The sequence below is a fragment of the Sparus aurata genome, chromosome 7 (genome assembly GCF_900880675.1).
Source record: "Sparus aurata chromosome 7, fSpaAur1.1, whole genome shotgun sequence".
In the NCBI taxonomy this organism is placed as follows: domain Eukaryota; kingdom Metazoa; phylum Chordata; class Actinopteri; order Spariformes; family Sparidae; genus Sparus; species Sparus aurata.
Window position 1 is genome coordinate 22,653,725 of NC_044193.1, and position 22,008 is coordinate 22,675,732.

The 22,008-nt window shown below is 40.2% G+C and overlaps 1 protein-coding gene across 1 annotated transcript in view; it reads right to left on the reverse strand.

Moving 5' to 3' along the window:
• LOC115584321 (piezo-type mechanosensitive ion channel component 2) overlaps positions 1–22,008 on the reverse strand; it is a 29,291-nt gene that overhangs the window by 1,279 nt on the left and 6,004 nt on the right. Inside the window, exons 14-52 of the mRNA XM_030421660.1 lie at positions 20,705–20,853; positions 20,427–20,591; positions 20,160–20,201; positions 19,789–19,821; positions 19,437–19,549; positions 16,780–16,955; positions 16,502–16,678; positions 16,202–16,366; positions 15,647–15,847; positions 15,346–15,550; positions 14,736–14,837; positions 14,484–14,649; positions 12,950–13,193; positions 12,727–12,823; positions 12,342–12,501; positions 12,092–12,181; positions 11,644–11,732; positions 11,178–11,243; positions 10,918–11,030; positions 10,620–10,740; positions 9,895–9,969; positions 9,527–9,693; positions 8,509–8,705; positions 8,237–8,395; positions 7,641–8,120; positions 7,266–7,524; positions 5,537–5,725; positions 5,197–5,407; positions 4,932–5,064; positions 4,118–4,265; positions 3,800–4,014; positions 3,440–3,598; positions 3,077–3,224; positions 2,649–2,837; positions 1,866–1,958; positions 1,263–1,432; positions 1,059–1,175; positions 603–682; positions 84–306 (exon numbers count right to left, since the gene is read on the reverse strand). Of these exons, the coding sequence (XP_030277520.1) occupies positions 84–306; positions 603–682; positions 1,059–1,175; positions 1,263–1,432; positions 1,866–1,958; positions 2,649–2,837; positions 3,077–3,224; positions 3,440–3,598; positions 3,800–4,014; positions 4,118–4,265; positions 4,932–5,064; positions 5,197–5,407; positions 5,537–5,725; positions 7,266–7,524; positions 7,641–8,120; positions 8,237–8,395; positions 8,509–8,705; positions 9,527–9,693; positions 9,895–9,969; positions 10,620–10,740; positions 10,918–11,030; positions 11,178–11,243; positions 11,644–11,732; positions 12,092–12,181; positions 12,342–12,501; positions 12,727–12,823; positions 12,950–13,193; positions 14,484–14,649; positions 14,736–14,837; positions 15,346–15,550; positions 15,647–15,847; positions 16,202–16,366; positions 16,502–16,678; positions 16,780–16,955; positions 19,437–19,549; positions 19,789–19,821; positions 20,160–20,201; positions 20,427–20,591; positions 20,705–20,853 (6,086 nt within the window). The remainder of the gene's footprint in view (positions 1–83; positions 307–602; positions 683–1,058; positions 1,176–1,262; positions 1,433–1,865; positions 1,959–2,648; positions 2,838–3,076; positions 3,225–3,439; positions 3,599–3,799; positions 4,015–4,117; positions 4,266–4,931; positions 5,065–5,196; positions 5,408–5,536; positions 5,726–7,265; positions 7,525–7,640; positions 8,121–8,236; positions 8,396–8,508; positions 8,706–9,526; positions 9,694–9,894; positions 9,970–10,619; positions 10,741–10,917; positions 11,031–11,177; positions 11,244–11,643; positions 11,733–12,091; positions 12,182–12,341; positions 12,502–12,726; positions 12,824–12,949; positions 13,194–14,483; positions 14,650–14,735; positions 14,838–15,345; positions 15,551–15,646; positions 15,848–16,201; positions 16,367–16,501; positions 16,679–16,779; positions 16,956–19,436; positions 19,550–19,788; positions 19,822–20,159; positions 20,202–20,426; positions 20,592–20,704; positions 20,854–22,008) is intronic.

Consider the following 22,008-nt stretch of genomic DNA (forward strand, 5'->3'; position numbering starts at 1 on the left):
GAGATATTAACTTACAGTTATAGGAGGGTTTAAAAACAGATTTCCGGACAAAAAGCAGGTGAGATCAATGTATAGTTACATACCCGTGTCCAGCCAGAAAGCCCAGACTGGAGGGGCTGACTTTATCGTTGAACACCACGATCTCTATGCTGTGGCACTTGCGGTTTGACAAGGTGACAACAGGGGAGCACTCCTCTACTGACCACCACTGGTCTGCCTGTTGTTCTGACGCCGTAGTGACCTGTTGAAGTTTGATCGACATGGGCCTGAAGAAAGCCAGCGCCTGGTCAGGACGCTCCGACTGACCTGAAGGAAGACGTGGCAGGGTTAAATTAAACAGCATGTTTTAACTAAGAGATCAGTGCATGGCAGATCACTCTGATTAGTTGATCAATCATTTTTGAGCCCAGAGAACTCAAAATGAGGCCTGATATCCCCAGGTAGACCAGAAACAAATCCTGGATGCATTACAGATGAATGGGATCATATTATTAAAAAGCCCAGCTAAGATGGATTCCTTTGGATATACTAAGTACAATGCAGGTTCTACGTATACATTTGTAGTGATGTCAATAAATAACGTAAAATAAACTGTAACTAACCGGCTTTCAGCCTGGTTGCCATTTTGGACTCTGGTCCTTTGGGACCCCGGAGGAACTTTGGCAGCAGAGAATCAATGATCCTGCAGGACAGAATGGCACAGTTTTAAACCAAGTCAGACTGAGCGAATACTGAGCGATGTTGCTGAGGTTGTAAAAGTGTTGAGAAATAGTTAATGGCATACAGTCCTTAAACTCATGTAGTGTCATGCTAGGGTTGTTTCAATACTGATTACAGTATGAAACTCGATACTCAGTATTGGTCAAAACACACTCCCAAAAAAATTGCATCATTTGTAGATATGACCTTATCTTAGTTATAGATTTTACTAGCATGTTAATTTGATTTAACAAAGTGTTTCTCTAGCATTAAAATCTCTAGTAAAGAAGGAATCTGCATTTACACTGTTTATAGTACAACTACCACCCGCCGGTTTAGTTCTGTTTTCCGAGACTCACACTTGTTTGCTGCTGTTGCCTTTGAGCATCTGGACGATCCCTTCCCTCAAGACCTTGTCCTCAAACTTCACAGTGTGTTCTCCCACCGACTCTGCGTTCATTGATATTGTCGCATTCCTGTGCGGAAAGGAGAGGAGCAGTCAGTACACACACACTAACAAACACAAAGCATAAGCAGACACACACACTCACACGCACTCTGACCTGAACAGCGTCCAGCGTAAGGTCATGTATATATGAGTAGAGTTGCTGAGCTCCAGTATCATGGCCTCACGACTGGCCGGGCTGATGGTCCACAGCAGACTGGCATCACTCTTGATCTTCGCAACAACAATGTCGTCTGCGAAGTAGTTCATTATGAACTGCATAGCAGCCTGGGAGAGAGAAAGGGGATGAGATTGAGTTATTTCGATACATTTCACCAGAGTAATAAAATGAATTGAATCCTTATTGTGTCTCTGAGTGCCACGTGACAGACAGACAGGAAACAAGAGGAGAGAGGTATACCATGCAAGGCTCCTGCCAGCCAGAAACCAGTAACTTTGTTTTTTTATCATTTGTTTCTTAGACTAAGAAACTGGACTGAGGAACACACTGATGGACAAAAAGAAAATACCCGTCATGATCAGATATACATAAATCTTAGGTAGAGCTCCTCCTCATGGCTTTGGGCAGTTATTATGATTAATTCAGTTATTTCTAACTTTTTAGAAACACTTTACACTCTACTGTCACATTCCCGATGGCGACGGGTTTTGTCTCACTTTGGTGTTTACAGTGATATTAATGAAAGGAAGTCATTCTTACAGGCTGGGTTGCGTAGAGTTTGGCGAGTCGGTTGAAATCAGCCTCTGTGTACGGAATCAAGTTCTGCTCCTGGGCGCTCATGGTGAACAGAGGCTGTGCAGAACACAATCAGAACGACAGTAAGAGTAAAACCTACACACACACACTGAGAGGTGGCTGGTTACTGTAGAGGGCAGGTAAAAACATCATCACTGGTGTAAACTATGATGGAACTGCAGCGTTGTAGCAGCATCGTTCTAGGGATGGCAATGTTGGTCAATCTGTCGGTCGGTTGGCTTCTTTGGTTCAGACTGAAATAACTTGACAACTACATGAAAAGTTGTCTATTTCCCATGCAGTTCTCCTCAGACATTCATGGTCTCTGGTGGCAATCCTACCGACACTGGTGATCCTCTGACTTTTGCTCAAGCTCCACCAAGAGGTTGACATTTGTCGTTGTGAGTTAAATGTTTCTGGTTTTCAATGGATTCACGTGAAATTGCATTTTGTACACTCATTCAAGATGCCAGTTGGTGATCATATAAATCTTTAAAAGGATGTCATTTAGTCCTTCTCCCTCTGCCTTAATGGTGTTAACGCGTAAACTGGTGACTTTTAGCCACAAGACACCACAGCTGATTGAGTAAAATTTTTTTACTGTAGTACTTCATGAAAACAAGAGACTTTGCAGGAATTCCTAGGAATTCCTTCTATGAATCTTAGCCACCTCAGTGTTTTAGAACAGAAGCACAAAAACACTAAAAGTAAAGAGCTGGCACACAGTCGACCCATTTCTATCCTGACCTCATATCCTGCGATGCTGAGCTGGATGGAGACCTCCACTGGCCGATTAGTGACTCCGGCTGCTGACTGGACCAATGACATAAAGAGGAGCGGGAACCAGATGATGCTAATGAGGGCAAAGATGATGACTCCTCCCAAACCGTATTTCACCACCTTCTTCTTCTTCTGCCCTGGAGGGTGGGGGTATTTCTGGAAGAATTATGGTAACATTAGTGTAGTTCTTACTAATTCATACAAGTCAATATTCAGTGTAGTGGGTAGAATCCATCTACATTATGATTTCATTTATTTAAAATCACAACAGACCTTTCACATTATTTCAATCTAATTTTGAGTATTTGCTATTGTAGTAACACTGGTCTAAATATTACAATGATAGTGATGATGAAATGTAGCGGGCAGGATGTTTACTACATGTTCTCATTTACTTTATCTGCCTCCCTCCAGCACTTGAGTATAAATATGTTAGCATAGATGTCTTCGACACAAATCCAGCTGGAAAGAGACAGAGTGGTGTCGGTCCAAACCCAATCCATTACTGCCCTCAACTCTGTCAGGAAGGGAACCATACGAAAACTGGAGGTGGAGACAACAAGAGAGAAATTAGAAAATTCACCACACAAACTATTTAATAAAATCAAATACCAAACGGAAAACAATTCACAAACATTTGCAGCACTTTATCATGAGGGTCCGCAGTTTAGAACTTGTGTCTTCCTAAAATGCGTGCAATCTCTGCAGGCTGTCAGTGGAGATATTGTATATACCAAAGCCAGTAACTTTTTTTTTACCCTTGGAAGAGGAAGAGGTTCAGGAAGTTGAAGTTCTTGGTGAGGAAGTTGCCCAGGATGCGGTTTGGGTAGCCACATTTGATTTGGTAGGCAGACAGGCCGAAGTAGATACACTTTACAAAGTACCAGAGCTGAGCAACAGGGTTATTGTTGAACCTCCTGCAGAGCAAAATCAATGAACACATCTAAGATCACATTCATTTTAATAGTTTTTCTTAATGATCTTTCATTCAAGAATTCAAATTCTAATTGAAAAACTAAATTTAGGGAAGGAGGTTTTAATCAAATCATTAGATTTTTTTTCTTTCATTTAAATAAAATATTAAAAAAATTAGTTGAATACTGTATGAAGTTGGTGACCTCTCTGTGACCCCGGGGAGGATGAAGAACATCCAGAAGTGTATACCGAACACCAGCACCACTTGGAAAACACACTTTCCCAGCAGAGACTTCTTCAGGTAGAGGGCTCGGTCTGCTATCATAGTGCCAAACTGCATGAGCAGCATGACGAGGAAGGCCTCGGGGACCTGGTCCTCCGACAATGACTCTGTGATGTCAGCTGCTGCAGAGTATTTCTACAAAGAGAAAAAGCCTGATTGTGTCATACCGTACATGGAATTAAAATGCTTTTCAAGTGTGTATATCCTCTGTTTGATGAGAGGCAGGGCAGACTCTTACCCCAAAGGCCCAGTATCCATATATAGTGATAATGAAGTTGACAACATCGATTAGAAACATGAGGGCGTAGACGTCACACACAGGACTGTATTCTGGGTGGATGATGTCATAGAAAAACTGCCTTATGGGAAGGTAAATGCGAAGGGCGCTGTGGAAAAAAAATAATTTATGTAGAGTCAGAAAACACTTTTCTCCAAACTGTCAGATTCACAAACTCTAAATGTTAAACTGATAGAGGAAACAAATCAGTTATATAGTTCTAAAATGTCTCCAGCTTCCTTAACAGATATATAAGCAACTATCAATGCTAGCAGGTGAGCTGGATTTACAACCATGAACTGCAATGCCCCCAGTTGAAGTATGGACAGTTATCTTTGTTTTTGTCATAATTTCTTGTCATTTCTGTGTTGTAATGAGCATAAAATTCTCAATTTTACTTTTTTTTTTACATTTTTAATATCTAAATAAATGGAGTTAGATTTTTTGATACCTTTGACAGCATACTAACATTTTTTTTAAAAAGATCGGATTTTGGTCCGACATAATACAAGACTGTCTTTTAACTGTGCTGAGCATGAATTTGATTTTGTTACTTTGTATCATGTGATTTTGCAGACCTAATACATATTCTAACAGATCAATATTTATTGATGCTCTGATAATTGATATTGATACGTAGCTGTGTTAATCAGAAAATATGTCTTGATCTGCTGGAGAAAAGGTCACAAGTGAAAAAGAGCCTCTTTAGACAGAAGGTAGGGTAGTCTGATGTTGATTTAAGACATCTAATATGGACCAAAACAAAACAACGCACACTTCTATAACGGCAGCTTTGGTCTGTAGCATCCTCCCTCTGACTGCCTGTCTCATCCTCTGCTTCCTGGTCAGCACAGCCTTGTGTTGTCGCCGGCTCTTCTTCTTGCTGTTCTCCTTCTTGGGCTTCAACTCTCCAGTTAAGAAATGACACATGAAAGGAAAAATGTTATTAGTAACAAAAAACAAGAACAAAAGAAAAGCAAAACTAGATTCACACAGACTCTAATTTCACCCAGTATCTCAAGCTTTTACTAAATATTCACCGTAATTTTCTGTTGACTCGCCCCTCTTTTGTCTACAGAATATGGAGGTGGTGGAGGCATGGAGAGGGAGGAACTTAAGCCGGCGTTGAGATTTCTCTTTGTTGCTCTTCTTATCTCCTCCTCCTGTCATCTTCTTCTTGTCCACTTTCTTCTTCATCTTCTTGAAGAAATCAGGCATTTCAACCTCCTTGTTGTCCCATAGCCCGTGGCACTGCACAGTCATGGACAAAAACAGAATCTAACATGTAAAACTTACTGCAAAGCAACACAGCTGGTGTTTCCTCACAATACCTACAGCAGCAGCTGAAAGAGAATATGAATTTCATGTATGATTTTTCACCTTGAGAATAGACCGATGGAAGAACAGAGCAAGCAGCTGAATGAGGTCAAACAGGACATAGCCATCTTTCTTCTCCACCCCGATGATGTTGGGCAGGGCGAAGGGTTGATCAGCGTTGATGCCTCGGTAGGCAGAAGTGGTCCAGGGGAAGAAGCCAAACTGGAAGAAGCACTTTACCACCACTGTCACCTGAGAAACAGAGGAGACAGTTCTGGATCATGCCTCAGCAGAAAGAAAAAAATAATTGTCATTAAGAAGTTCCTAGTTAATAAGAAGAACTGGGTCCTTCTTTGACTGTATTTTAGAGTTAACAAATGAACAGATTTTTTAAATAAAAAATAATCTATGTTCCTTTGTCTCTATTTGGCTTTAAATTCTTAAAAAAACCTTTTGTTTAATGAGTTTACATCTGTACTTTACTGTTCAAAAACCAGTTTAAATCATTTGAGACAATGTTAATGAATAAGAAACAAAATACAGTGGGGGGCTAAACTTGTAGAGGGAGTGCACAACTGAATCACGTGGCCATGTTTCCTGGCAGGCTGTATCTTAGTAGAGAACAGAATTAAGTTAGACGGTTAGAAAAATCAACCTACTCACCAAACTCTACGCGACCCAGCCAGTAAAACTTCAAAATCAATGCAGCAGAACCAGAGATATAATCTTTTCATCACACATGTTTTTCAAACCTGATACTTGCCTATATTACCCACAATGCAACTCAACCGCCGACAGTAGTGCTAAGCCTCCAGCCCCAAGCAGAGATGAGGGGTGTGCTCTAGAGGTCTGATGAGCTCACATCTTATGAGATATTTTTCTACTTTTGAACTTGTGGTCCTCCACTGCAACTGACGCTCAGTCAAGTGAAATCACAAGGCAAGGCAATTTATCACATTTCTCACATCTCCTACCCTAGCCACAAAAGGCTCCTTTAACGGTCAAGTCACGATTTATGGGGATCTATTGGCAGAATTGTTACATAATATTTATAAATTTTGGTTTCATTAGTGTATCAACACCTGAAACTAAGAACTTTTGTGTTTTTGTTACCTTAGAATGAGCCTTTTGTGTTCCAGAGTCTGCCATGCTTCTACAGTAGCCCAGAACAGACAAACCAGACACTGACTCTAGAGAGGTCCTTTTGCATTTCTTTGCATGAATTTCAGTCAACATTTTCTCGAAAAACCTTGGCATGTGCACCTACTGCTTGATTTTATCTTCACACACATTTCCGTACATTTACCCTGAGAAATAAGGTAAAATGACCATTGTTACTGTCTCCTGTTCTGATTGAATAATTGAGCTTAAATAAACTAAACTAATGCTTTTGACAGCATTGAGGGAGTGTAGCTTTTTTGACAAGTTGCCCACTTTTGAATGGTGCAACATTAAGAAAAATAGGAACACAGAAACAATATCAGCTGCTAAATAAAAGTAATAAAAGACAAGTTGAGTTTCTAACAACCATCCGTATGTTACTGTAGAAGCAGAACAATTGTGAGAAATACTGGGTATAATATGTGACACCATGTTAAATTTCTATTTAGTCTGCCATTATTAATTTGAGCATTTTGAGTATTCCTCCAGTGAAGAATGAATTATCTATGAAACACACAAGTGATTGCAGCTCTGTTGTCTATTTTCTTTAAAATGAATATTAAAACCACCATGAAACCCCTCACATTTGAAGATTATGTTAAACACAATGCAGGATGCCATAAAAACTTACCTCTGTGTAGATTATGGCGGTCATCCAGAAACGTTTGCTCGGCCGGGGCACGGACAGCATGGCCCAGAGGAAGATGAGAATGGGCAGGATGAGTGACAGGAAGGAAGCCGACATCATGTGGTTGAGGATAATGACGAAGTAGCACAGCATTTCTGATTTGGACACCATGGTGTTGTAGAGGGCAAACCCCAGCTTCAGTGGCCTTGGCAACGTTGTGAAAAACTTATCGGACTCTGAAATCTCGTCATTTTCAAACATGCTGTAGAGATGATGTAGGGAATAAAAGAGAATGAAATAGAGCATGAAAAGTCAAACAAAAGATCTATGTTAAAAAAAATCTTATTTTCCAGTAAACCACTCCTTGTGTTTACTTACTTGTTAAGGAGCAGGTCACTGGCAGTCAGATTCCTCATTTCCTGACTCAGAGGTCTGGAAGACTCAGGGAGGTCGAGGCTTTTCTCCCCATCACTGTCCCTAAAGCCCAGCGAGGTGCATTCATCTTCTTCCCTCTGATGTGTCTCCTCCTTCAGCTCTTCTATCTCAACCTCACGATCCTCCTCTCGTTGTTCCTCTTCCTTCTCTCTCTCTTCTAGTTCTTGCTCACATCTCGTCTCTCCTTCTCCACCCTCTTCCTCCTCTCTCTCTTCTAGTTCTTGCTCACATCTCTTCTCTCCTTCTCCACCCTCTTCCTCCTCTCTCTCTTCTAGTTCTTGCTCACATCTCTTCTCTCCTTCTCCATCCTCTTCCTCTTCTCTCTCTTCTAGTTCTTGTTCATGCTTCTTCTCACCCTCTGTATCCTCCTCATCTTCCTCTTCTTGCTCGTGTTGTTCCTTTTGAGAGCCATCATCGTCACAGCTTTTGAGACAAGTATAGAAACAGGGATATTTTAAATTGAAGATTTAAGAGAATGCGTACTTTGAAAAAGTTCTGGAATCTCTCTACAACACTTTTCCTACTGTCAATAACCTCACCTTGGTGCAAGTTCATCAGTCTCAGTGGTCAGGTCGACATTGGCTGTTCTCAGGAGCTTCCGTCTGAGCTGGTCAGCAGCAGGTGGAACAACAGGCGGCTCGTCCAGCTCCTCCTGAGTTGGCTGCCGGGAGCCAAGCATCGTCTCATCAGTCATACAACTGAGGGTAAAGAGGAAATAAAGAGCAGATGAGCATAAAGTACAAGAATAATGCTGTTCATGTACACACAGCAGATGTATGCACATATAGTATGGAATACAGAAGTAACTTACCTTGAAACACTGCTGCCCCAGGACAATTTGGAGGCTTGGTTCTTCAGCTTGGCATAGGCACGGTGTGAGGAGGGGACATCTGGTGGGGAGGGAGAGGGAGGCAGCTCGTCTAGGCCATCTTGAGATGAGAGTGTGTTCTGACGGGAGATCCAGGTTTCATAAAACTGCTTCACGCTCTCCTGGCTCACCTCTTTGCCCTGCAGAGCGATGGAGTGGGAGGAAAAGAGGGACACAGAATGCTGAGGCACACAAAGAGGATAAAATAGCATGCTCCGACAGACGGAGAGCGTATCTGAACTGATTTTACTGTACCACACGTTTGTGTTTGGGCTCACCTTATGTGTTATGTAAGCACGGTACGATTCGACTGATATGGGCTTTTGAAACCATTATCACTGATGACATCACATAATAATACACAGCACATTTTGAGTTGTCAAAGCACAGGTGTAAATATTAACAGGAACAATCAGTTTCGACTGACCACTCCAGATCAGTGAGTGAACATGCACAATACCAGAACCTTGGAACTGGCTCAACAAAATGGAATACAGCCATTGTCAGTGTTTTAATGGGAAGGAAAGGAAGGAATTATTTTTCCTGCTTTGACAGGTCAAAATGTCTGTAAAAAGGGTCTAATAACTTTAACTGAAAGAAAAAAGAATTCTAGAGGAATGTATGATGTTTTATGGTTAAATAATTATTTCTATTAAGCTTTGTTTGCAGAGGTATGGAAAAAAAAGACAGAAAGACAGAGAAATAAATGAATAAATAAAAAAATAAATATATGAATGGTTTAAAAAGGATTATGTATTATAAAGAGAAATGATAGCATTCACTTTTATAAGTAAATACATTAGAGAAATAAGCTCCTTGCGGCACACTGAATATCTTTTCACCGTAAATGTACCATGTTATTTCTATTTTAACCATAACAAAATGATTGTAAGGATTTTATAAATATATCAAGGACATTACATCATAAAGTTTTTTTAAGTTATTCATCCAGTCCTCTCACCTTCTTTTGTTGCTGGTTGAGTAACGCTCGCTCTAAGAGCAGCACCTTGGAAATGTCCCGGCTGTTTTTACAAAACGAGTTCAGACCCTCCGTCATGTCGTCAAGAAGAGCCTGAACAACCACAAAGCTGAACTTCAGGGTGCTAATGACCCGCTGCAAAATGTTTTCTGTAAGGAGAGGACAAGTACGTGAGTGAGTGAATGTGTCGAGTATGAATGTGTAAGTGCTGTAGATGTTTTTCCTGCTCTTGATTCACAGTTTCACTGCTCCTTGTTTCGTATTACAACAATAATAAAGTGAAAGCTACTCAGTGATAAAATACCAACTTCTCAGAAGTTTACAGTGGTAGAAGCAAGTAACCTTTTTACCTTTCTCCTCCACTACCTCCTCCGCTACAGTGCTTTCATCCAGTTCATCCTCACTAGAGTCCACTCTTTCAATACCTACAAAAAAATCAGATTATAAGTCATTTTGCAGCTGCAGTGCATGTTTCCACAACTACCAGCTGGTTTAATGTCAAATTCATGACCCCCAAAGGATGATTTCTAAGGATTCTGGTAACCTCCAGATCGCTCCTGTGGCTTCATGTTAAGAACAAAATATCCCTTTAACATTCTGGTAAACACTGATGTACCAAATGAAAAATCAGCCGACGACAAATCCTGATGCTAATTAATGTTCCTTTCACTTTGGAGAAACATTTGCAAACAATACTGTATCATTACATTTTCGTGCACATTTATGCATTGCAGAGGGTAAACTTTTCGAATTTTAATGACACTGTGGCAGTGCATCTAGCGCCACTTTCAGAACAAGTTAAAAAGATAGAAGTAAATGCAGTATAAGTAAATTAAATCTAACTGTTTGCTGAGGATCTCTTCTGTAGTACAGTTAGTTAGCAGGCAGAGGTTTCAGGGTCTGCTCCATGACACAACTGTTGGTAGACATACTTTTGCCTGTTTTACCAAATCATTCTGTATCACAATTTAACTTAATGAAACAAGACTCCAAATTTGCCTCCAAAGACTGATATGATTCAAATAAAACAGACCACAAAATACAGAATTACATCAACACCACGTTGCTCTCTCACCCTGCTGTTTCTGCAGCTCTCTCTTTTGTCTCTTCTTCTCCTCTTTTTTCCTTTTTTTCTTATCCTTCTTTAGATCCTTAAGAGCCGACTTAGAGCTTGTGACCCAGGCGTTGTACACCAACTGGGGAAAAAAAAGACATCAGATTAACATCCTGAGTTATGTGACAATATAAAGACATTAAAGGAGAGAGTGTAACGTATGTGTGTAGTTAATGTCAAATTAATTAAATACCATTCATAGTTCAATTGAACATTTGTCATTAGTTCTTTTTGTTTCAGGTGTTTTCCTGGCTCTCACCTGGAAAGCAGATTTCTTCTTTGGTGGTTCCTCCTCTTCTTTCTTCTCTGGAACTTCCTCCTCTTCCTCCTCACTGTCACTCTCAAACAGGTGGTAACCACAGTTGTTTTCCACTGCATAAATCGGATCAGTGACAAAACTACATCATTAGACTTTCTGTTGCGCTTTTGAGCAAGGCATGTGATCCAGAGGTGGTTTGTTTAACCCCTCAGTGTGAGAGAACTGAGCCACGTTTAATGTCACGTGATGTCGCTGCTCACCTCCAGGCCGAGACACCCATGGCTTCCACCATTTTCCTGCATCTCTCTTTGCCTTCTCATCATCATCTGGAAAACACACATCAGTCTGTTAAGCAATTGACAATATTTTTATGATTTTGAATTTCATGAAGTAAACACTGATGCACGTGAGTAAGGGTATTATAAAAGTGGACCAAAAACCCCATGTTGACATAATTGCCTTTGATCATAAGAAAAACACAAACTGTTTGGCCAAAACATTTAATGCCTAAATAAGAGATTTTCTTTTACAATGGAACATCTCTTCTGTCACAAAATAAAAATGTACACCCTCCTTCTCTTTTTTGTTTAGTAGTGAATAATCTGAAAACACTTTAAATACAAACAGACTAAACCTGCATATCTAAAATATTTTCATGGAAGGAGCCTGCTAACGCTTTGCTAGTCTATTAACGGTAGAAACAGACAATAAATTGACTTGTGTTACCCAGTGTCCCCTGCTCCTGGACGGCAGGTAGAGCTGGTTTGTCTGCTGCTGCTGGCCGACCCTTCTGTTTAGATTTGATCTTCTCCATCCTATAGGAAGAAGGCGAAAAGACATGTCACCTGCTTTCTGTTTACTTTTTAGACAGAAGATAAACATGAGATTGAGAGGGGAAGTTCTGCTGGTTGTCACTGCTCACTGGATCCATTCATTTACATCAGGTAAGTTGAAATGGTATTGATCTATTTCATTAGTCATTCTATTTTGTTAACTCATATCATTTATTCTATTCTTTGTTAATTCCCTTCCTTAGTATTATATTTCACAACTCCAATTGTGCTTCGGCAACACATATAAAATGTCAAGCCAATAAAGCCTATTGACATTCATTTAATACTGAACTTGAAATGTTGTACTTTATACTGACTTTACATGGTTTGATGTTTCTTACTGTTTCTTCAGTGTCTCCACAGATTTCATCTCCATCTCCAGTCTGGCTGCTATTAGCTTCTTCACTTTGGCTTCAAAGAGCTCAGCGCCCCTTAGAGGTAAGGGAGGAAAAGAGCATGACTGTCACTGTTGGTGTATTTTGTCCCTGCAGCTTGCTGTATCCCCCACCCCACCTGTACATTTGTTTTGTGTTGCTTCAAATTATGTTAGAAACCTATTCAAGAGGCTGTTAAACATATATGAGTACAGACCTGGAGGCCAGTATCTTTGAAGCCTTGAGTTCCGAAACCACATAGAGGAAGTAGTAGCTAAGGAAGACCCTCCTCTGTGCCAGGAGGACGGTGAAACAAACCGCATCCCAGAGGATGCCAGCCTCATCCGCAGGCAGCTCACACTCATCATCAGGATCAGCTGAAAAACCAATGTGTTACACTCTGTCTGAATAATTCAATGGTAACTTTGACCAAACTGTTTGGAGACATCAAGAGATGCTCAATAAAGTCTTAGTTCCCCGTTTTGTGAACCTGTCTAACAGCAGCACTAAGGTTTCTTTAAGTATCAGTTTATAGTATTAATATACAAACACAAGAATGTCCTAAAATTTAAGATGATTTATCATCTGTTAAAGACACTTACGGATGTCATAGCCATTGATGGTGCAGAACATGCTGAAAGCCTGAATAAACCAGCAGCTGTTCTTCATCAGGCTGTCCAGGTAGGCACAGGAACCGAGCTGATCACAAAAGACATTGGAATAGCATAGAGAAGCTTTAACCAAGTACAGAGACTGCTGCAAATGGTGAAACATAATCTGATCTTTACCGATTTAAAATTATTTCTTTACTGTGTGGTAACTCACAGACAGCAGGTTCTTCATGCCGATCACAAAGCAGGTGTATCCGATGAGCCAGTCCCACAGTCGCAGGATGTATCTGACTGGCTGCATCAACACACTGCCTCCGAACAACATGAAGTAGAAACAGGCCAGCAGGTATCCCAGACAGAAGACGTTGATCCGCGTGGTGCCGGTGATGAAGAGGAGGCACAGCACCAGCCAGAAAAAATAGTTGAACACAAACACCTTTACCATGTCGAGGTAGCACCTGAGGACCAGACAGAGGGACATTTTATCGCTGAAAAAGAGCAACATGACAAAGACATGCTGCCAGAGCAACTGAAAATGAGTCATTCCTTGCTTTACTGTGGAAAATGACAAAACCAAAGATTTTTGTATCCACTTGTTAAAGGTAATCTAAAAAATTAAAGATTTTTGATGAGAAGTTTGACACCTCTCATGCCTTTGTACTTAATATGATCTACAACCATGATCTTTTGTCTTTATTATTGCCTTTGTTTATTTCTGACTTAAGTTAAAAACCTGCTAGAGAGCTGGAGAACAGTACCATGCTGCTGTTCATCAAGCCGAGATAGCTCTTCTCATCTGTTTCCAGGCTAAATGCTAAGCTAATCTTCTCCTGGCTGTAGCTTCAGGATTAGTGTACAGACATTATATTGATTTCAACCTACCCAGCTAACAAAGCAAATAGGGAAAACGTCAAACTCTTAGTGAAGTGAAGCATTTTAAAAGAAAATGTATGGACTATAACTGCATCTGACATTATTTTGGCTATAAATATATTTGTAGATCTTTTAGGAAAAAACTGCTGTAAAAATTCAAGTAACAAAACACAACCTTGATAGATCCCGATAAAAATAATTGATGATCAAAACTGCTGATTAATTTCCACATTAATGGAGTTGATGATTGTTCTGTCATTGTTACAGTAAGCAATACTGCAAAATACCATATTCCATTTATCAGTGAGACCAGGTGTTAGCGTTTATGAAAGACATTTAATGATGGTTAAGAAACAAGCCACTGTCCAACTCAAATACCAAATTCATCAGCCAATAAAAATTGTTACTCTCTTACAAGACAACCTATTTCTTTCTAATATATTGTCCATTATTAATATGACTGACATCAATTTTTGGCATTAATTAAGTTACTTTTTATCAGTAAAATATATTCCGTTAACAGCGAGATGGCAAATCTGATGAGAGAGGGAACACAAAGCCCATAAACAAAGCTCTAGCCAAACATGGAAATGGGAGCTGTCCATGAGTGCTGAGCCAGCAGTTTCACGTTACCAGAACAGCTTTATGGGTTTGACAACTCACATAAATGAATAATCTAACTCCCCTTAATGCTCCGAAAAAGACCACAAACCAGCGGGATGGACTCACAGTTTTCCACCTACAGTGTATCCTACAGAGCAGGAAGCTGTTTGAATTATAGAGTTCAGGCTATGTCCTGTTCTTATCTGGGGTCTATAAATATAGACTTTGAAGGTGAGTCACGTGCAGGAAGAGCAGAAAATATAGTGTCTGACCTGCAGTGAAGGAAGTTATCAACAGGTATGAACTGGTTGAAGGAACAAGGATCCAGACTTCGACTGATCTCAACATTGTCTCCAGCCAGCAGTCGCACCGCTGCCCGGTTCTCCTCCTCAAACACCTGCAACTGCAGAGAAGAGCAGAGCAGCAGGAGGAGGTCGTCTGCAGAGAGCAGAGGGGCAGTCAAAATCTGACATGATGAGGAACAGGTTCAAAGTCAAGACAGAAGAGAGCAAAGATAAACTCACAGAATATGAATGAAGGATCGGGTTCTCTGGCAAAGTCAGGAAAGTAAAACCACTTAATAACATTGGAGGTTAAAGGATGAACAGCAGTTCTCCAGGGGTAATCTGATGAGAAAACAGAATAAAGTAAAAGGCATTGAATGAGACTTAAAAGCAGTAAAAATATAGTTACCAAGATAATCGTTAATAAAAAACAATCATCTACAGTTGGTTAATAGACTCCGAATTATTTGACAACTGTTTTTAAAATTGATGACCTGGAAATTTGAGATTATTTTCTGAATTTCTTTTTAGACGAAACCATTAATCAGTTAATGTAAAAAAAGTGACTGACAGATTAATATATCACATTATCATCAGTGTGTTCTTTCCTGTGATGTTTCTCTCAGTTTTTTTCATTAAATCTCTTGTTAATAAATCACGATAGATGGTACTTAAGCTTCTTCTTCCTTTGACTTTTTATGCTTCTCAGTTTCTAAAAAGCAAAACATTGGGTGTTTAAAACTGAATGTAAAAGTATTGTGAATATAAATGAGGAACTAGATATCAATCATATACATCAGTAGTTTATTTTCACAAAATGTCATATGTTAAAAAAATAATAACTCCATACCAGCACAGAAAGCAGGCGGGATGCCAATGCAGAGCACGTACTGCAGCACCATGAGCCCAGCAGTGAAGCAGCAGTATTTAAGCCACACCTCTCCAATAGCCTTCCTGCGTCTTCGTAACAGGAGAGCCATTAAGGCACAGGAATGTAGGAGGGCATAGAAATCCATCCTCTGACCAATCATGTTCACGGCCATGATCAAACTAATCTGAAAAGAAGCGTGTGCATGTACAGAAGTCAGTGTCAGATATGTTTAACAGTTCAGATACACATGAGCAGAAACACGAAAGAGCCTAAAAAGTACCTCCAGTCCAAATTTGTAGTAGCCGAAGTTGATGAAGTACTTGATGCAGGGCAGGATGCCGTGGTCCAGGTGCTGCCTGGTGATGCCCTGGAAGATGATGCTGAAGGGCGGGGTCTTCAGGTCGTTATGTAGACGGAAGTACAGCTGGTGCCGATGGACTGTTGCCTCAAACACCAGCAGCCCCAGCACCAACAGATGGTTCTACAACAGAAGAAGGGAAGAGGTTATCTGGGACAATATCCAAGCGACTTCAAAAACAAATTCAAACTCTGGACCGAACTGGTTGTGTGCCTCTTAAATTAAGACTGGAGTTAGCAATCCTGTTGTCTTTCTAGGGCCTCTCCGAGATCTTAGGGATTTCATTAAGCTTCAAAACTATATAAAGCTATCTAAAGGATTTTCAACCAGAGTTTTACCTGCAATAAATCAAAAGCTGATTGTGTTGGAGCGTGAACGTGGTTGAGTGTGCTCAATATTATATAATGGAATGAAAATGCAGAAAGAAAGAAAGAAAGAAAGAAAGAAAGAAAGGCTTTGGCAGGCATATCACCATACCTGGAGACAGGGGAGGATCCTGCCCTCACATTTAAGCAGCGCTCCACACCAGTACAGCGGGTCGACAGGCTCGATGTAGAGAATGGACTCCCTGAGCAGCTCCAGCATGTTTCCCCTCATCTCGACTCCATCATCCAGGCCAGAGCTGTTGGAAGGTATCAGGCCCTAAATACAAGCGACAAATATGTTTAAGTGGTGTGAATATGAAGGATGATTCACACAAAGATTAGTTAAAGCATATCCACATGTGCTGCTATCAGAGGTATTATTAACAACTGCGCAAAACACACGGATACTCACAGCTGTGCAGTTTGAAGAATAATCGAGGGGTTTGATGACTTTCAGCTGGTAAAACATTTTACACACCACCATGACGCAGGCCCAAACAGCAGAGATGCTGGATGCCAAAGGTCGTAACCGTTGGAACGGCAGTGCAAATGCCCACAAAACCAGGAAGAGTAAGTTCATCAGAGAAACCTTGATAAAATGGAAATCATGTCAAGTACATTAGTGAACACAGAACTCAACATTTAATCTGAGCAGAATAACTTCATGTTTGTACTGATCAGTGACCCCACCTCTTGCAGTGACACCCAGATGATGCCAGAGGACACGATTTTGAGGCTGTGGAGCTCCAGCAGCCTCCAGCACTGCTCCTGGATCTTTTGGATTCCTGACAAAGCAAGAATGAGCAGCAGGCTCGCCCGGTCCACAATCACAAACCACTTGTTCTCAGGACTGCTGGCGACAGACTCTGGGAGGAATAGAAGGTAGTGATGGTAGGGAAGGAGGAACCATCAGATATGATTTGAACATCATGTCATTGCTACAGCTGTCACATAGCTGTCATGTTTATGGCGAGACAATCATCTATAATACATTGTGATATCTGTGTAACCGCCGAGGAAACCATGACACAAAAATGTGACAAGAAACGTGTGTGTACTCGTATGCTTTCATTTAAATTTAAAACATATATTAAATGGCAACAAAGGTTGAGCTGATAAAGATTTTCAAAGGTAAAATGCCAGTGTCTGAGAAACATATTGTTGTAATATAATGCCATGTCAAAAAGTTGTCCTGCTCCATTGACACAATAAAAGGAGACATAGGAGCCATTTGGGGTCTAAAAAGTACAGTTGGTGATTCTGGAGAAAGTTGACCATTTGTTAATTGAGACTCAGCGATTGATTTCTGGTGATTGGTATTTTTAAATCTAGGCAGGTAGGTATGCTAGATCACTATAGACATGCTTACTTTAAGCTGCTTCAATCATTAGTTTGTCTGTGTTATTGTGTGTTCTAAAAGGGTATGTTCAGATCCAAACTAACAGGTTACACCAAACACCAGTTATGTTATGGATTACCGAGGCATTCTGCTGGACCAATTCAAAAACTCTCGGTGAACATTAGTGAGTTGGACATGCAAATATGTAAAAATAGAGCACAGGTTTGAAAATACCAGAATTCCAGCCACAAATCTGCTTTCAACACTTCCCTTTAAAGTGTCAAAGAAAGGTTTTACATACCTAGGGGTGGTTACTGATAAATTTAACAAACTTTTTAAATCAAATTTTGAAACTTTATTCACACATGTAAATGATGATCTTCACCATTGGTCGTCATTGCCTTTACCTTTGGCAGGTAGAATCAGTTCAGTTAAGATGACAGTACTTTATCTTTCCAGTGTATTCCTGCATTATTCCAAAGCCATTCTTCCACAAATTAGACACGGCCGTGTTGGAGTTTATATGGGACAGAAGAGTTCCCCGACTATGTAAAAATGTCCAACAAAAACCAAAAGGAGACACTGGTATGGCACTACCCAACGTTTTATACTACTACTGGGCTGCCAACATGCAACCAATCCTGCACTGGATGCGAGCAGATGATGATTCCCCTGCTTGGTGTCTGATGGAGTTGTCATCTTGTGCTCCAGCCTCTCTCTCTGCACTTATTACTTCCTTCCCTGTCAGTTTTGTAAAAATATTGGAGCTCAGATACCACCACTATGCATGCCAATTGGTAAAAACCCTATTTCCTCCTTCAATGCAGGACAAAGCCTTTGAGTTGTGGTTTCAAAATGGCATACATACAGTGAGGAATTTGTCTGTTCAAGGTGTCTTTGCTTCACTTCAGCAATTGGCTGAGAGATTTCATCTCCCAAATTCTCATCTGTTCAGATACCTTCAAGTAAGAGACTTTTACAGAAAGAGGTATCAAGATTTTCCTCACACTCCAGCAGATACACCGATTGATACAATCCTTAAGGCTCCCATGGCAGTGAAGGGGTTAATATCTACTCTCTATGATGCAACTCTCTCTCTTTGTTCTCCTTCTGACCAAACATGTGTAACTATTTGGTCCCAGGATCTTAAAGTAGATCTGTCACACTTATGGGAATCTATCCTCTTGCCTGTCCATTCATCTTCTGTATGTGCCAGGCATGGGGTTATTCAATGCAAGCTTCTACATCGTGTATATTGGACCAAGCCCAGACTGTCCCGTATCTATTGCAACATTGACCCACTGTGTGATAAATGTCGACAAAATCGTGGCACTCTTATTCATATGTTTTGGACATGTCCATCCTTGCATGCATACTGGGTTTCTATATTCTCTACTCTCTCTGATGTATTTCAAAACACTCGGGAGCCATGTCCACTCATGGCCCTATTCGGTGTCTTATCAGATTCCACTAAGTTAGACAACCCCAATCTGATTTTGTTGCTTTTCTCTGTTTGATCGCTAGACGTCGAATTCTGAGACACTGGAAATCACAACACCCACAATCACATTCATTGTGGATCAGGGATATATTAATGTTTTCAAAACACTTAAGGCTCTGTTTCAAAATTTAATGAAATGTGGCAGCCGTTCCCTCTGCATGTAGAGGGCCTTGACTTGCAACCTCCAGACACTTTGTAAGTTTACTGTACATCTACTCTGTGGCCTATGACTGTGAACCTCCTCATGTAACTGCTCTGGTATGTGCTTTGATGGTATATACGTGAGACCCTCCTGACCCCCCCCCCTTTTTTTATTTATTTATCTATTCTATTTATTCTTTTTTCTTTTTCTCCTCTTTTGTATGTGTGTATGTGCTATTGTAGTTCTTGTTAATTTCCGTCATGGCCCTATTTTGTATTTTCTATTATGTATGTGGAAAAAAACAAAAAAAAACATACCATGAACAAAAAAGAAAATATTAGAATTCCCCTTTAAGCTGTAGTTACCCTCTCCTGTCATCTCTTTCTGCTCCTCCGATCCTCTCTCTGAGGGGGTTTGTAGCCCGATACTGTTTAGGGTCTCCTGACTTTTTCCAGTTCCCATTTGTTCCTTCACAAGCCTGGAGGACAACAGGGAAACATTTGAAAAGTTTACACAATAATCAATTATTTCTCAATACCATACCCCAAAATAGATACAGTAGATATGAACATGAATTACGTTCTTATATAAGTATTTTATCTATCAAACTTTTTATTTAAGCCATTATTTTACCAGGAAAATAAGCATGATAAAGTATGTACTGTAGAGATAAACGCTGATTCGTTAGCAGAATCAAGAGTCAAACAACGGCCTTACCTCTTCTGGAACTTTTCAATGTTTTCTTTGATGCTGGGAATTCAATTAGAGAGACACGTGCATTGAATATTACAGTGAGTATTACTGATATCTCTGATACTATGATGGACACTGAAGAAAGACAATAATGTCACAATTACAAATTACTCAATGTTACATCATTTTTACACAACCAAAGCAGGAATTATGGTTCTCCTTGAGAGATCCACAGGCAATATGTTTACACCTGGTTCAAACACTTATTAGATCTACAGGCAATAAATCCACTTTGTGATATGCAGTTAACTCTGATGGGTCTTTACACAAAGCGTCAAAGCGTCTGAAATGTGAGCACAACAAAACATTTATGGGGGAATAAATGCAGCTCTTACGTCTCAGATATCACATTGACTGAACTCCTGAGCTCTTCCTCCCTGAGTGGAGAGAAGAATGGATAAAAAAAATTAGATCAAACAGAGATATACAATGTGTTTAGCAGTCAACCACAACATATATAAAGTACATACGGGAAACACGGTAAGTGCTTGTTTTAACATCCAAGAAAAAAAGGGCACTTCCATCCATCAATAGTGAAGCATGCACTATTTTATTAGAGTAGGATATTCTCTCTCTGCCTGCACATATTCTTGCCATCTCACCTGGGAGCTTGTCTGACAGGTACATTGTCGAGGTCAGTGAGAGTCAGGAAGTCTGAGTTGAAGTAGTGCAGCTGAAGGATACAAGCCAATAGGAACGCAGCAGGAAGCAGGATACGTGCAAACAGCTCCACTGTGTCGTACCGTTCCAAACCCAGATCACGGAGACTGAAAAGTCAGATGATAATGAACAAGAAGAGCCAAGCCTGCCATACGGTTCAGACTGAATTCATATACATGAACATATATATTTAATACAAACTTAGGCCACAGAAACTCACCCTTCCTCTGACATGCCCATGATCTGTCTGAATAGCGCAGACACACTTCTGAACTGGTACATGTAGATGGCGATCAACACCACCATGGAGTAACCGACCACCACTGCCCAGAACGTCTTCAGGAGCCGACGCCACACATCATAGCGGACCTGAGGGGACAGAAAAGACACACCCTTATCTAATTATTGGCTTTATGAAATTGTCACAACGTGTTCTGCTGTTATTGTAATTTAAATTCCTGTTTGCATATTAAACAAGTGCTGGTGTCAGGTTTGTGTTGCCTATTTCCCTTCGATCACAAACTCCAGTATGTAGAACACCAGGATGTTGCTGATGGTGTCAAAACAGACAAATAGTGTCTTACGTCACCTCCACAGCCATTAGGCCTTCCTGTAAGTGCCTACCGTGTTTCTAAAAGGTCAGCAGAAACATAAGATGGGGGAGAAAAAACAGGAAAACAACAGCAAAATAATGACTGTGTATGTGTTTATGAGTCATAATCAATACTTTTAACTGTAAAATTGTATCGCTGAGCGGTTTCTATAAGAGCTGGATCCATCTGAAGGTTTTTATGCTCAAACAACGGCAGAATGATCCACTAATGATAATTTAGAAGTGAACACATTACAGTGTAAGATGAAGCTAAAACTATGGTGGCATCTCAACTACTGAAGCAGATTTCTTCTTAACCACAATCTTAATATCAAATTTCCATCCTTCATCTACTCTACTATTTTATATATAGTACATAGTCTGAGAATACATGCATACTATATGCTACGACAATATTAGGGCTAATGTTAGAAAAATGTATTAGAGATTTTGAGAATAACGCCATTATACTGCAAGAAAATGCTGAAATAATTAAAGAGAAAGGGTCATGATAAAAAAAGGTTGCTTTGAGTCACATGTTATGTTTATAGGCTGACTGGATTACATGTGCATATTTAGCATTTCCTGCCAGTCCAAAGGCTGCCTCCAGTGATTTCGACTTGTAAAAATGTTGTTTTGACTGCAATGTCACGTCACCTTGGCCTCCCATTCATTTAGATGGTGACAGTCTCTACCTACACTGTAAAATCTGTGAAAGTGATCCTACGTAAAAAATAGAGGAAACGGATAATCTCAAAACGACCAGGTAGAGCATACTAATCATTTTAACTGGTAAAAACTTTTTAGCTCATACAATTTAAATGTAGTAGTTAACTTTACTATAGGTGATTCTGAGGTAATCGGTTTCCTGGATTTTTTAAAAAATAAAGTCAACTTTTAAATTGTACAGTGCAGGATGCTTCCCGTTGAAA